The sequence below is a fragment of the Coenobita brevimanus genome, chromosome 86 (genome assembly GCF_032717465.1).
Source record: "Coenobita brevimanus isolate Jiangsu-jjx chromosome 86, ASM3271746v2, whole genome shotgun sequence".
In the NCBI taxonomy this organism is placed as follows: Eukaryota; Metazoa; Arthropoda; class Malacostraca; order Decapoda; family Coenobitidae; genus Coenobita; species Coenobita brevimanus.
The window spans coordinates 31,483,719-31,496,399 of NC_137039.1; the positions used below are offsets into that span (position 1 = coordinate 31,483,719).

Genomic DNA, 12,681 nt, shown 5'->3' on the forward strand with positions numbered 1-12,681 from the left:
TAAATTATACCACTCCGATAACATAAACGGACAAATTATACCACTTCGATACCACAAACGATACTTCGATAGCATAAACGACAAAAATTATACCACTGCGATAGTATACACGGACAAATTATACCACTTCGACAGCACTAGACAAAAATTATACCACTTCGACAGCAAACGTAAATTATACCACTTCGACAGCAAACAAAATTATACCACTTCGACAGCAAACAAAATTATACCACCGACAGCACACAAAATTATACCACTTTGACAGCAAAACTATATCACTTCGACTGCACAAACGAGAATAATTATACCACTTCGACAGCAAATTATACCACTTCGACAGCAAACAAATTATACCACTTCGACAGCAAGCAAATTATACCACTTCGGTAGTACACACGACAGAACTTAATCCACTTCAATAGCTCATACGTCAGAAATACCACTTCGACAGCACAAATACCACTTCGACGGCTCAAACGACAAATTGTACCACTCCGATGGCACAAACGATCAAATTTACACTATGTGGATAGCGAAAACGACAGGAATTGAGGACTTCTTACGGGACAAACGGCAGAAATTGTACACCACTTCGGTAGCACAAATGACGGTACCATCGGACCATCCACAGCTCAGTAAATTACCTTCGATAGCACAAACCACAGAAATTACACTTTCACAGCACAATCAGCAGATTTTACATTAATTCGGTAACAATCGAAACTATACACCATCTATGACACAACCGGCAGACTTTGCACCTTTCCAATGTAGCACAGAAGGACAGAAATTACACTTCTATAGCACAAGCAATAAAACATGTACTACGAAAACCACATCACTTCGATAACGCAATAAGAAAACCCACACACATTCGATACCACAAAAGGCAGAAAGTACACTACCGGTACCGTACGTCGATAGCACTAAATGACAGCTGTTACCCTACTTCGAATCACACTTCTATCGCATAAAATAATGTCCTTAATCTACACCAAAGCTAAAAAGTACGAGAAGGTAGAAGTACAAGTTTACAATCGAGTTAAACAAGTACCGGTACGTCTTGACACGAGTTGAAACAGGTGACACTAAAACTCCTTCGATCCCAATCACTATATCATACTCACTCCAGCTTGTGTGTGACAAATATACTCTACCAGCACAAAAATACGCAGCTACATCAATATATGCACACGGCGATTTTAGTACATGAAACCACATTCCAGCGATAGCACACAATGTCCTACGTTCTTGGTATGCGAGCTTGGAAAGTGACACAAAAACTGCACCACCACCCCACAAACACTGGGACATTTATATATATATATTTTTTTTATCATAGGTTTGGCTGATTACCGTCCGTTTTCAGCTTATTTTCCGCTGCTCAGTTGAAGAATATGACACTACTACGACTCTACGTCCCTTCCACGGCACATTCTTCGTGACTAGCACCATATTCTAGTACTAACTTCTCGTTTAAGACCCAAGTCCGGTTTTACATCCATTCCACAGCACTTTTTCGTGACTAGAACCATCTTCTAGTACGCCTCGACATTCTATCCACAGCACTTCCTCGTGACTAACACCATACCCAAGTATCAATCTCCTTTACCTACACCTAAGCATTCACAATGGAGGGATGACAATTTACCTTAAAAAAAAAAAAAAAAAAAATCCGGTCCTACACACGCCAGAGTACGAAGAAGAGTACGAAGACGAAGAAGAGTACGAAGGGGAGGAGGAGGAGAAGAAAGAAGCGTGAGAGCTACATCATCGAACTAACATGATTTATATACTCTATTCCGTGAAGCTGAGTGCATTTAAATTCTATCGAATATTCACAGACCCATTATAATACTCAAACCGTTCAACTCTGACATACATTCCCTTTCCTATCTCCAGACGATTTTGTTCATCTTGCGATTTTTCAACTTAGAACTCTGATAAAACGCATTCCTCCTATCCACACGATTTTATTCAGCGGGGTTAGAATATTAGATATCACAATTGCTTTTCTCCTATTTTCAGACGGTTTTAGTAAGAGGGGACTGATATCGCACTTACATTTTCTCCATCTCCAGACGCTTTTATTCAGCACAGGACACTTCCATGTGGATGAGTTCGTGCACTTGGGTTTTCTCCAACTTCAGACGATTTTATTCAGAACAAAGGAGGGTTCTCGAAGTGGAGGGGTTAAATACAGCCTACATATACACTTCACCAGTAAAGATCTTTCCTACACTGAATAAAATCGCCTGAACAAAGCAAAGATATACTCCAAAACATGTCATTTTTAGCGGTCGCCTCTTCAGCCATTTCAAAACATCAGCGAGAAGTCCGAAATATTTTGAAACGTCACGCTCGCAGAGTTTTTTCCATAACTTATCAAAACTCGTCGTGAATTTAACACTCACGCATACCCGGAAACGTAATGGCATGATTTGAAGTTTGAGTGAAGCAGGTTTCGCGGATATTAATTTGGAGTGAAACATCTGATTTCTTCACATCATACATGTTTTATTCACTGAGAGAGAGAGAGAGAGAGAGAGAGATACAAAGGAAATAGCAGAGTGAATGGGGCACTGAAAAGAGGGGGTCAAAAGACGCAGTGAAGGGGGAGAGAAAGAAAGGAGAGAAATGAAAGAGGGAAGGAGCGAGAGAAAAGAGTGAAGGGGAGACCGAAGAGAGGGGGAAGGAGAGACGGGTGATGAAAGGAAGGAGAAAAGAAAGGAGCGAGAAATGACAGGGAGAGAAATGAAACTGAAGAAAGGAGAAGAGAGGGAGGAAAGAAAGAGCAAGGAAGGGGGAAGAAAGCAAGCCGGCTGAGAGAGAGAGAGAGAGAGAGAGAGAGAGAGAGAGAGAGAGAGAATGCTAAGGAACTGTTAGAGCCCTTCCCATAAAGTTCACACGCACTCAAAACGCACATAAGCACGATGAAGTACACAGTTACAAGTCTACATACACAACTACGTCTACATATACATACACATACATACATATATTCATACCAGGCTTATCCATACATCTGGCAAGGGTAGGTTTATACATATGCATACACAGCAGTTTCCCAAGACTTACACTCCTGAAACGTACACAGCTTACATTACGCACATGCTGTCACCCCACACACACACACACACAACTTCAAAGCGTCCACATTCGCAAATCCCACGTACACCAGTACCCCGAAGTACATGAACACCCACCCACACATTTATCCGTCATACACACACACATACATACACCTAACATACGTACACACACTGCTCCTTGCCCACACGCACACATGTACACATCCACTTTTTGATTCAGTGGAGGTCATGGTGCGGCGTTGCCACAAGGCAGGGGCATATGTGGCAACATCGCAACTCCTCATCTTATCGTTCACCTCCGCATTTTGAAATATTATGTTCAGCTTTGTGAAAAATGCGACTATATATTCTCTCTCTGGCTTTATTTTGAGAAAGAAAGAATTAGAGAAAGTAGAAGAAGCTAGAGATAACGAGACAGACCAAAAGGGGGAGGGGGTGATGTTTGAGAAAGGGAGAAAGCTAAAGCCGGAGTAAAGCTCTCTCTCTCTCTCTCTCTCTCTCTCTCTCCAGTCTGCCGCTGTCTATCTCTCTTCCTATTTCCACCCTTATTCTCAACCCCCCCTATTCGACCAAACGTACAAACGACGCAAAGCACGTAATTTAAATCCCTACTTTCCCCACGTACTTCTAATTTGACGTTACAAGCAAGACATCTGGACTCTACGTACACCAGCGTTTGTTTGTTTAACGTGTTGGATGTTAGATAGCTAGAACATATTTATTTTTAATGTACTAAGCTCTCCCATACGTTTAAATGGGCGAAAAATTTACAGCACGTAGTGTTTTGGGGTTACGTGAATTTAGACAACCTATAGAGAATGCCTTCTGGTTCATTTGTAGTTATTTTTAAGGGTAATTATAGGACTACCATACTCCATATTTTACATTTATTTACCAAGTGCCTCTCTGATGCTCATTAAGGTCGGTTTTCAATACTTTAAGATACGAATTCTGGCCTACAAGCATTACTGACATCTTCATAATTTCCTAGATTTCTTTGTTGACGTATTTCCTGAGTGAAATTTAACTACGTGGCAGGAACTTTAATCACGTGGTCACAGGATCAAGCTCAGGATGCTACGTGAATTTAACAAGACTAGTAATGTACCGTAACAAATGCTTCCGTGGATTTCACTCGTAAACTACGTGGCAAGGAACTACCATGTGGTATGTATAAGAACGCGTTACGTGGTGGGATTACTCATAGGCTAACGGGGATTTCCCAACGTGAATTTCAACCTGACGTGGAAGGTATTACTCAGAGCTTCACGTGAACTGCAACTACGTGGCAAGGGTTCATCACGTGGTCCCGAGTTTACGTGGTTGCTACGTGATTTTACCCTAACGTAAAAGGAATACTTAACTTGAAGTTTGGTGTTTTCCCATCACGTGAATTACATGGTTTACTTGGTTTACGTGAATTTTTTACTACGTGTGGGCTTTCACATGGACCCAGGTCTAAGGACTAGCTACGTGAATTTACCCTGACGTGTAAAGTCTACCTCGGGGTTTACGTGGATTTCCTGACACGTGAATTTCTACTACGTGGAGGGGGACTTAGCCTCATCACGTGGCCCTAGGTTTGCGTCTAAGGGGTTGGTACGTGACTTTACCTTGACGTGGGCGGAGGGTGGGCGGCCTGGGGTCCCGGGGGCGGCTGTCGTCCCCCAGGGTAGAGGATTTGAGGGGCGTGGGGGCCCAAACCTGCGATCTTCACCGATTCCATGCGGGGTTCAGGCAAGCGGAGGGGAGACGGGGCCAACCGGGGCTTTTATCCTCCCCACCATCATAACCACGCTCCCCAACACTCCTTATTTCCCACTCACAGCCACTCCACGCTACACACACGCCGCGGATCTGGGTGATTTTGGACACAGAACAACGCGAACCGAACCACCTCCTGCGCGGCACTCCTCCGGACGACACCCGGGCGAGGCCACTGTGGCGGGGGAGGGCGGGCCGCCATAGTTGCCACGTCTACCCCGGCAACGTCGCAACCCCATTTACCCCTAATTTCCCTTCTTTCCTCCCATTTGCGGACCCCATTTTCCCAACCTGCAATCGAATTCACTCGGACTTCATCTCGGTGTCAGGTTTTGGGTGTTTCCCCTCCGGTTTTTCGCCCCCATAACAAGCAACGTCGCAACCCCATTTATCCCTTATTTTCCCCATTTTCCTGCCATTTCCCAATTCCCACACCCAACTCCTAACTCAAATATACTCCCAATCCACCTCTGGGTTCCGGTTTTGACTCATTTACCCCGGTTTTCGCAGGTAGAGCACGTAGAAGCAAAGACCGCATTGCACTGTGGGTCGGCTTTCAGCGACGAATCTATAAATGAAGCTATAGCTGGAGTACATGCTATATCGCACTATAACACCCTTCTATACCTCACCATACACCGACACCCATCCCATACCCACTCCTATAAGTGTGTCAGTATCCGCGTCATGCATATAGCGTAAAAAAATAAACAATAGAAGGGAGATCGTTCAAAAAATGCTCCATGGACGATCTTTTCCGCACGCTATTATTTTCCTTAATTCATTTTTGGCATCCAGGCAACAACAAAAATGTCAGTGGCGTCCAACATAGCTTTCAAAATTACTCTTACTGATTCCATTTATTTATTTACCGTCTCTTGATAACCAGCGTTGTTCTAGTTAAGTTCATAGGACTTTCTTCATCTGATTACATCTATTAACCGTCTCTTGATATCTAGCGTTGTTCTAGTTAAGTTCATAGGATTTTCTTCATCTGATTACATTTATTTATTAACCGTCTCTTGATAACCAGCGTTTTCTAGTTAAATTCATAGGATTTTCTTCATCTGAGTCACGGCTAAATGGGAGCGCTAATACCAGGACCGTTAATACCCTCACGGCCAGAATTAGTATTTATTCAACCAGACGATTTCCTTCAGCTGAGTAAGGCATTCTCGGCGGTTGAGCAAGGTCCCTAACACCTTGTCTTAAGTTATTTATTTGGCTTATTACACCTTACTGTCCTCTTCCGTGTTATGTAAATCCTTCCAATATCGCCATACGCTGCATAAATAACGTACAAAAGGATATTCGCCAGCCATATCCAAAAATAAATCGCAATGGAAGAGGCGTAAGGAAACTCCCTAACACCTTTTCCTAAGCGACTTATTTTGCGTATTACACCTTACTGTCCTCTTCCGTTATATAAATTCTTCCAATATCGCCATACTATGCATTAATCACGTACAAACCCTAATACTTTTCCTAAGCGACTTATTTTGCGTATTACACCTTACTGTCCTCTTCCGTTATATGAATTCTTCCACTATCGCCATACCCAGCAAAAATAACGTACAAAAGGATATTAACCTGCCATATCCAAAGAATAAATCGCTAAGGAAGAGGTGTTAGGGAGCCTCCTCACTCCACAGGAATACGGGCTTTGAACGCCCTCAAGGTTGGGATAATTCTAGCTTTCTATTCCAAGTATTAGACAATTTTATTCCACTGAGAGAGACAGAGAGAGAACCTTGGGTAACTTTTCAACTATTTTTAAATCTATAAATTTTATTAAGCTGACAAGACGGTTTTATTCAACGCGTGGTGTTCTTTCTGACTTTTTCCTGCCGGCTTCAGCTGGAGGGTTTGGAGGGCGGGGGAGAGCCTTCTTCTTTGCTATCCTTATCTCATTCTAGTAGTTCAGTTACTCTTCTAGGAGCTGCCTAGCATGGGCCAACCGGCCTACTGCAGTTATCCTCTCTTCTTATGTTCTTATGTTCAGCTGTGCATTCAGGGACTTGGGTGTAAATCTGACGGTTGGGGTTGTTATTCTTGGGGAAAATTTGACCCTAGAAAGAGCTGATTATCCGCCTCAATGACCCTCCGTGTTGTCGATACACATTTTTAAAGATCCTATAATTCGGTCACTTTAACTTGGTCCAAAATTTCGTCCTTTTGCCGCTTATTTCACGTAGCTACAATACTACGGCTCTACATCCTTCCCATTGCACTTCTTCGTGACTAGCGCCATACCCTAGAGCCTTATCTCTTGTTACAGGTGGAGGAAGGGCAGTTTTGGGTCAAGTTGCTGTGAAGAGTACAGCAATTGTCAAGTTAACCCCCTGAATCCATAGCACTTCTTCGTGACTAGCCCCTCAGACGCTTTTCTTGGATTTGGGGGGAAAATCTGTTGTAACGGGACTGTAAAGCGTCTATCAACCCCCATACCACACCCTCAGTTGAGGAAAACCGTCTGAAGGCAGCAGGAATAACAATAGAAGTATGGCACTGCACTGAAGAGGTCGATTCTACACACACACACACACACACACACACACACTCAATTAACCCGTGCAAATACATACACATCAACCTTTCTCATCGCGCACACACTAGACTTTCCCGTACACACATACACACCGACCACTTTCCCTCACACACACACACACACACAGGTCATATATTTTGCTTGGTATGTAAATTAGTTTTAAGAGCATCGAGACCTAGCCGCACATACATACATTTATACGTACAGAAGCAGCACATACATATTATACTCAAAGAAATATTCATACATAGAACCTATCCATATTATACAACATATACACATACAATATACCTACGTAATACATACGCATACATATACATACATACACAAATATATACATAAGCGTACATACTAACATACGACCTAGAAATACATATATACTTGCCAGTACATAAATACATGCCTACATATTAGACGTACACAATATATACTCATACTTAATTATACAGACTTGTTATACATGCCATACTTGGAAATATTCTTCAACTCAGGCAACAATATTAATTTTCACTAATTTTTGGTGGGGAAAAAAGGTTGGGATGATGATAATGATTATTATTATTATCATCACTACTGCTACTATTACCATTATTACTACTATTTATTATTATTATTATTATTATTATTACTCGGTTATAATACCATGGTGCCTGGTTTTATACAGAAATCAATGGTTTATTTATTTTTAATTAGTCTTTCTCTATGTATACTTCTTCAACGTTATGGCTGTATGTATTTTGGTGTTTTTCGATGTATGCATGTTTGATGGTTTTCGAGAGAATGTTGTAAAGACAGATGAACATAGGTAAGACACTGATAGACACAGATATACAGACACATGAGAGAGAGAGAGAGAGAGAGAGAGAGAGAGAGAGAATGTATATTTAATACTCTGAAAGTTACTTTCAACGTGTGTATAGTTGATGCTTTGAGAGAGAGAGAGAGAGAGAGAGAGAGAGAGAGAGAGAGAGAGAGTTAAAACGTAAATACAATGTTTTCATTTGCACTGTTCAGCCCAGCACAACAGAACCAGCGATATCTGCTTTAGGAGAAAGAGAGAGAGAGAGAGAGAGAGAGAGAGAGAGGTCAAAGGTGAAGGTGAAAACGGTGAAAGAGAGGAAAGGGAAACAACTAATATACTAATATTAATACTGACACTAATACTGATACTATTGCTATTACTGATACTAATACAAGAGTTAATATTGATGGTAATACTGATACTCTCACTAATACTGATACTAATACTAATGCCAATACTACTACTACTACTGATACACATGATAATACTGACACTTAATACTGATAAATACCAAGCACTGATACTAACATACACTAATACTACCACTCAAACACTAACACGGAGGCTAATACTGATGATAATACTAATACAGAATACATATACTTTCCTCACCTGGTAGGTAAAATAACGTCTCTCTCTCTCTCCCTCTCTCTCTCACACACACACACGCACACACAGCCATCAAACACTTCACAAAAAGATACGTGTAGTAATGATGTTAAAATCTTTTCTAACTATGGAGAGAGAGAGAGAGAGAGAGAGAGAGAGAGAGAGAGAGAGAGAGAGATCTACTGAGACAAACAGCATTCCCTCCTTTCACCCCTTCACCCCGAGGATGCATTTCACATTCCCTTATTGCTCTCTGGACGATTTTATTCACCTATAATGAAATAATAAATAAAACAAAGAAAAATACACGCATAAATAAATTAACAAACGAAAAAATAATAAATAACAAACATCAGCTTAAAACAGGCAAACACGAATAAAACACAATATGCATAATAAATAAACTGAAATAAATAAAAATAGGCAGCGGGTAGTGACTGTGCCTTCCCCAACCCATTCATTTTTGACAAACACACCTCACTTTGGACTATCACCCCGCCGATAATCACACACACACACACACACACACACACACACACACACACACTGTCACCCTTTCCTCCCTCCCCCCTCCCCCTTCACTTTCCTCCCTCCCCCCTCTTCCCTCCCTCCCTCCCTCCTCTATACCTCCACTCCCTTCAGTGACTGATAGATGGATGATATTGATCGATAGATGGATCCCCCTCTCCTCCTTCCCTTTCCTCCCTCCCTCCCTCCTCATCTTCTCTCCTTTCCTTCTCCATACCTTCACTGAAAATTACCAATATTTCCTTCACTGATAGATATACAGACAGACAGACAGATACAGATGGAGATAGACAGACAGACAGACAGTTTTTATTCCCTTGTTTTCCTTCTTTCCTCTGTTCATCTTGTCAATAATAATAATAATAATAATAATAACAGAGATGTAACTTTATATTTTTCTTTTTTTTTTTTAGCTTTACGCCGTGCCCTTTTTTCCGATAAGGGCTAAGGCGTTGCCCCTGGGTAGAGGACTTAGGTTTGGAGCGTGTAACACTTTATGACCGGATGCCCCTCCTGATGTCTACCAATGACCCTTGCGTGGACTCGAACCTCCGACCTTTTGGCCCGAGGAGAGCGCCGTGACCACTGAGCCACGTGCAAAATAAATCGCTACAAAGGAGGCGTTACGATATCTCAGCCACTTAGAATCCGACCCTGGGGAGACACGCAAGTGTGCCTACCCCACTTAACCCCTTCAGACCCACGACCTCTTGCTGACCCCAGACGATTTTATTCTGATTAATGGAGGATTTTTGAGCTGATAATGATGATGATGATGATGATGATAATGATGAGGATGAGGATGGTGGTGACGATGCTGGTGATAATGACGATGATGAAGCTGATGATGACGACGGCGATGATGATGATGATGGCACCTTGCATCCAAAAACGTAACAAGAGGAGAGTGAAACAATGCAGAGAACAAATCGCAAAGGAAGAGGTGTTGGGGAATTCTATACCGTCTTCCTCAGCACTCCCCCGAATCTGAGGTATACATATGCATATGCACACACGTATACTAATTCCTATATATGTATTTCTATGTATACTGTGTTTCTTCAGTACTTCGTCAGTATCAGTGGAGTTATAGATATTAGGATGGAAAAGACTAACAGATTTGAACAGACAGACATAAAGAGGTATACAGATAGAAAAATACACACACATACAGGCATAAACATACAGATAAATAGATATATACAGGCACATATAGACAGAAAGATGGATATATAGACAGGCACATAGATAAATAGGCAGACAGACAGACAGACAGATAGATAGACAGACAGACACACATATAGGGAGATAAATATACAGATTGGCAGATAGAAACAGTTATACATATATATATATATATTATATATATATATACACGGACACAGATAAATGGACAGACATAAATACCGTACATACAAGCATAAATAAACACAATGATAAATTGATAGTGGTAGGTGGTGGCGACCATCATCCACTCACATGATGTAGTGCTGTCACTTCTTATCGCTTTTCTTTCCTTTACAGGTGGCTTTACACTGAGTGACGAGCCAAATGGTTTCCTGTAAGCCAACAAACCATTTACAACGCTGGGTGGTAACCATATAACCAAACCATACGTGCTCCCTACGTGTCAACAAGTGGGTTGGTGGAGGGTTAGTGCCCCTCCCCGTAAAACAACTAACTCAAAGTCAAATGGCCACCCTTACGGGATTATGGCGTCTGGCAATAGGTAGATAGACAGATAAAAAGATACATACATGCATAAGTAGATATACAGATAGATCAATGCACAGGTACATACAGTGTGCTAAAAATGTGCCCAGAGTTACACCAGACGCAGACAACAGTGTGAAGCAAAAATTTTATTACGGTAAGGAGGCCACATAGCATACCTGTAAAGTCGGACTGTCTTCATCTGACGGAACCGGATCACTCTCACACCCTGGCAGGTTTGAAACTCCTTGGTTACTAGTCAAACCGATCCTCCATTCTGAGTACACCTGGCCATCACCTGAGCTGAAATGGGTTAGGGATCTTCGTCACGTTAGAATGACGAGAATAGAAATGAGTTAACAGTGACTATGCATGTCAATCACCACCTCTTACGCATCACACAGAAAGGTGATGTCATGCGTGGTTATGCTGACATCAATCTCTATTCCTGACAGCTTACAGTGAAATCATGGGGGGGGGGGGAAGAGGGCTAAAAAGGAGGGTGGTACTGATACAAAGCACTGTGACAAGGATGAGTGTTGAAGAAAGCAGTGGTATGCTGTGGGTTATGAAGACGTCACTGGTGCTTTAGGAGGCGAAAGCGATAGACACACGGCACATACGGTGATATATATATGATGGACCGGAAGTATGGTGTAAGGTTACGTTACTTAACAGGCAAAAGCTACCGACCCAAATTTTACCGAGTACCGTATCTCATGTGTACTTTTATCTCACCTCGGGAGCCGAACTGTTCTGGCGGTGACGAAACTTCCTGTCTGGACGTAAACAATAACACTGACGGCCGGATGTGACGTCATGAAAACCCTCCGCCCCGCTTATTTTTATCGGCCTTTTTTATCTGGTTCACCTTACGATGCCTTGATAATGAACTTACGATGAAAAATAGAGCAATAAATTTTCCTACCTTTGATTGTATTCAAAGGAAAAAGTAATATTATCGTGGTGACTCGAACAGCATCTTTATCATGTCCAAAACTTGTGATGTACTGAGCTGCCTGCCTTCAATGTGTGTGTGTGTGTGTGTGTGTGTGTGTGTGTGTGTGTGTGTGTGTGTGTGTGTGTGTGTGTGAGAGAGAGAGAGAGAGAGGAGGCAGGCTGAAGTACACAAGAACGAGTTATATACTCGGTGTGTGTGTGTATATATATATATATATATATATATATATATATATATATATATATATATATATATATATATATATATCAGCCTATATTGTAAGCCGCATTTATAAATATTTTTACACATATCCAGCGATACTAGTAATGAAAACCAAAATTTTCAAGATGTCCTTCGAAGTTCTTTCAGAAGCAGTTAATAATTTTCGACGCATGGCAAGAACCAACATTTGTAATATAAATTCTTGATATTTTCATAAACCCCTCCCGCACCGACATGCATTTAATACTAAATTAAAAACATAAGCCAACATCCCGCAATGGATTCAAACTGTACGTGATAAAAGATGTGCTTGAGAATGCTAAATATTTGCTTAACCACCCAGGGTCGGTGCGGCGCCAGCATGCCCTTCCTTTCCCCCTCGTGACGGCAATCACGTCACCTGCAGATTACCCTCACCTGTGGGAAGTCCCCACATGAA

At 41.7% G+C, this 12,681-nt stretch overlaps 1 protein-coding gene across 1 annotated transcript in view; it reads right to left on the reverse strand.

Moving 5' to 3' along the window:
• The window catches only part of LOC145410752 (uncharacterized), a 137,145-nt gene extending 132,162 nt beyond the window's left edge, over positions 1-4,983 (reverse strand). Inside the window, exon 1 of the mRNA XM_080280855.1 lies at positions 4,709-4,983. Coding sequence (XP_080136981.1) covers positions 4,709-4,821 — 113 coding nt within the window. The 5' untranslated portion in view covers positions 4,822-4,983. The remainder of the gene's footprint in view (positions 1-4,708) is intronic.
• Positions 4,984-12,681: the final 7,698 nt, after the last annotated feature.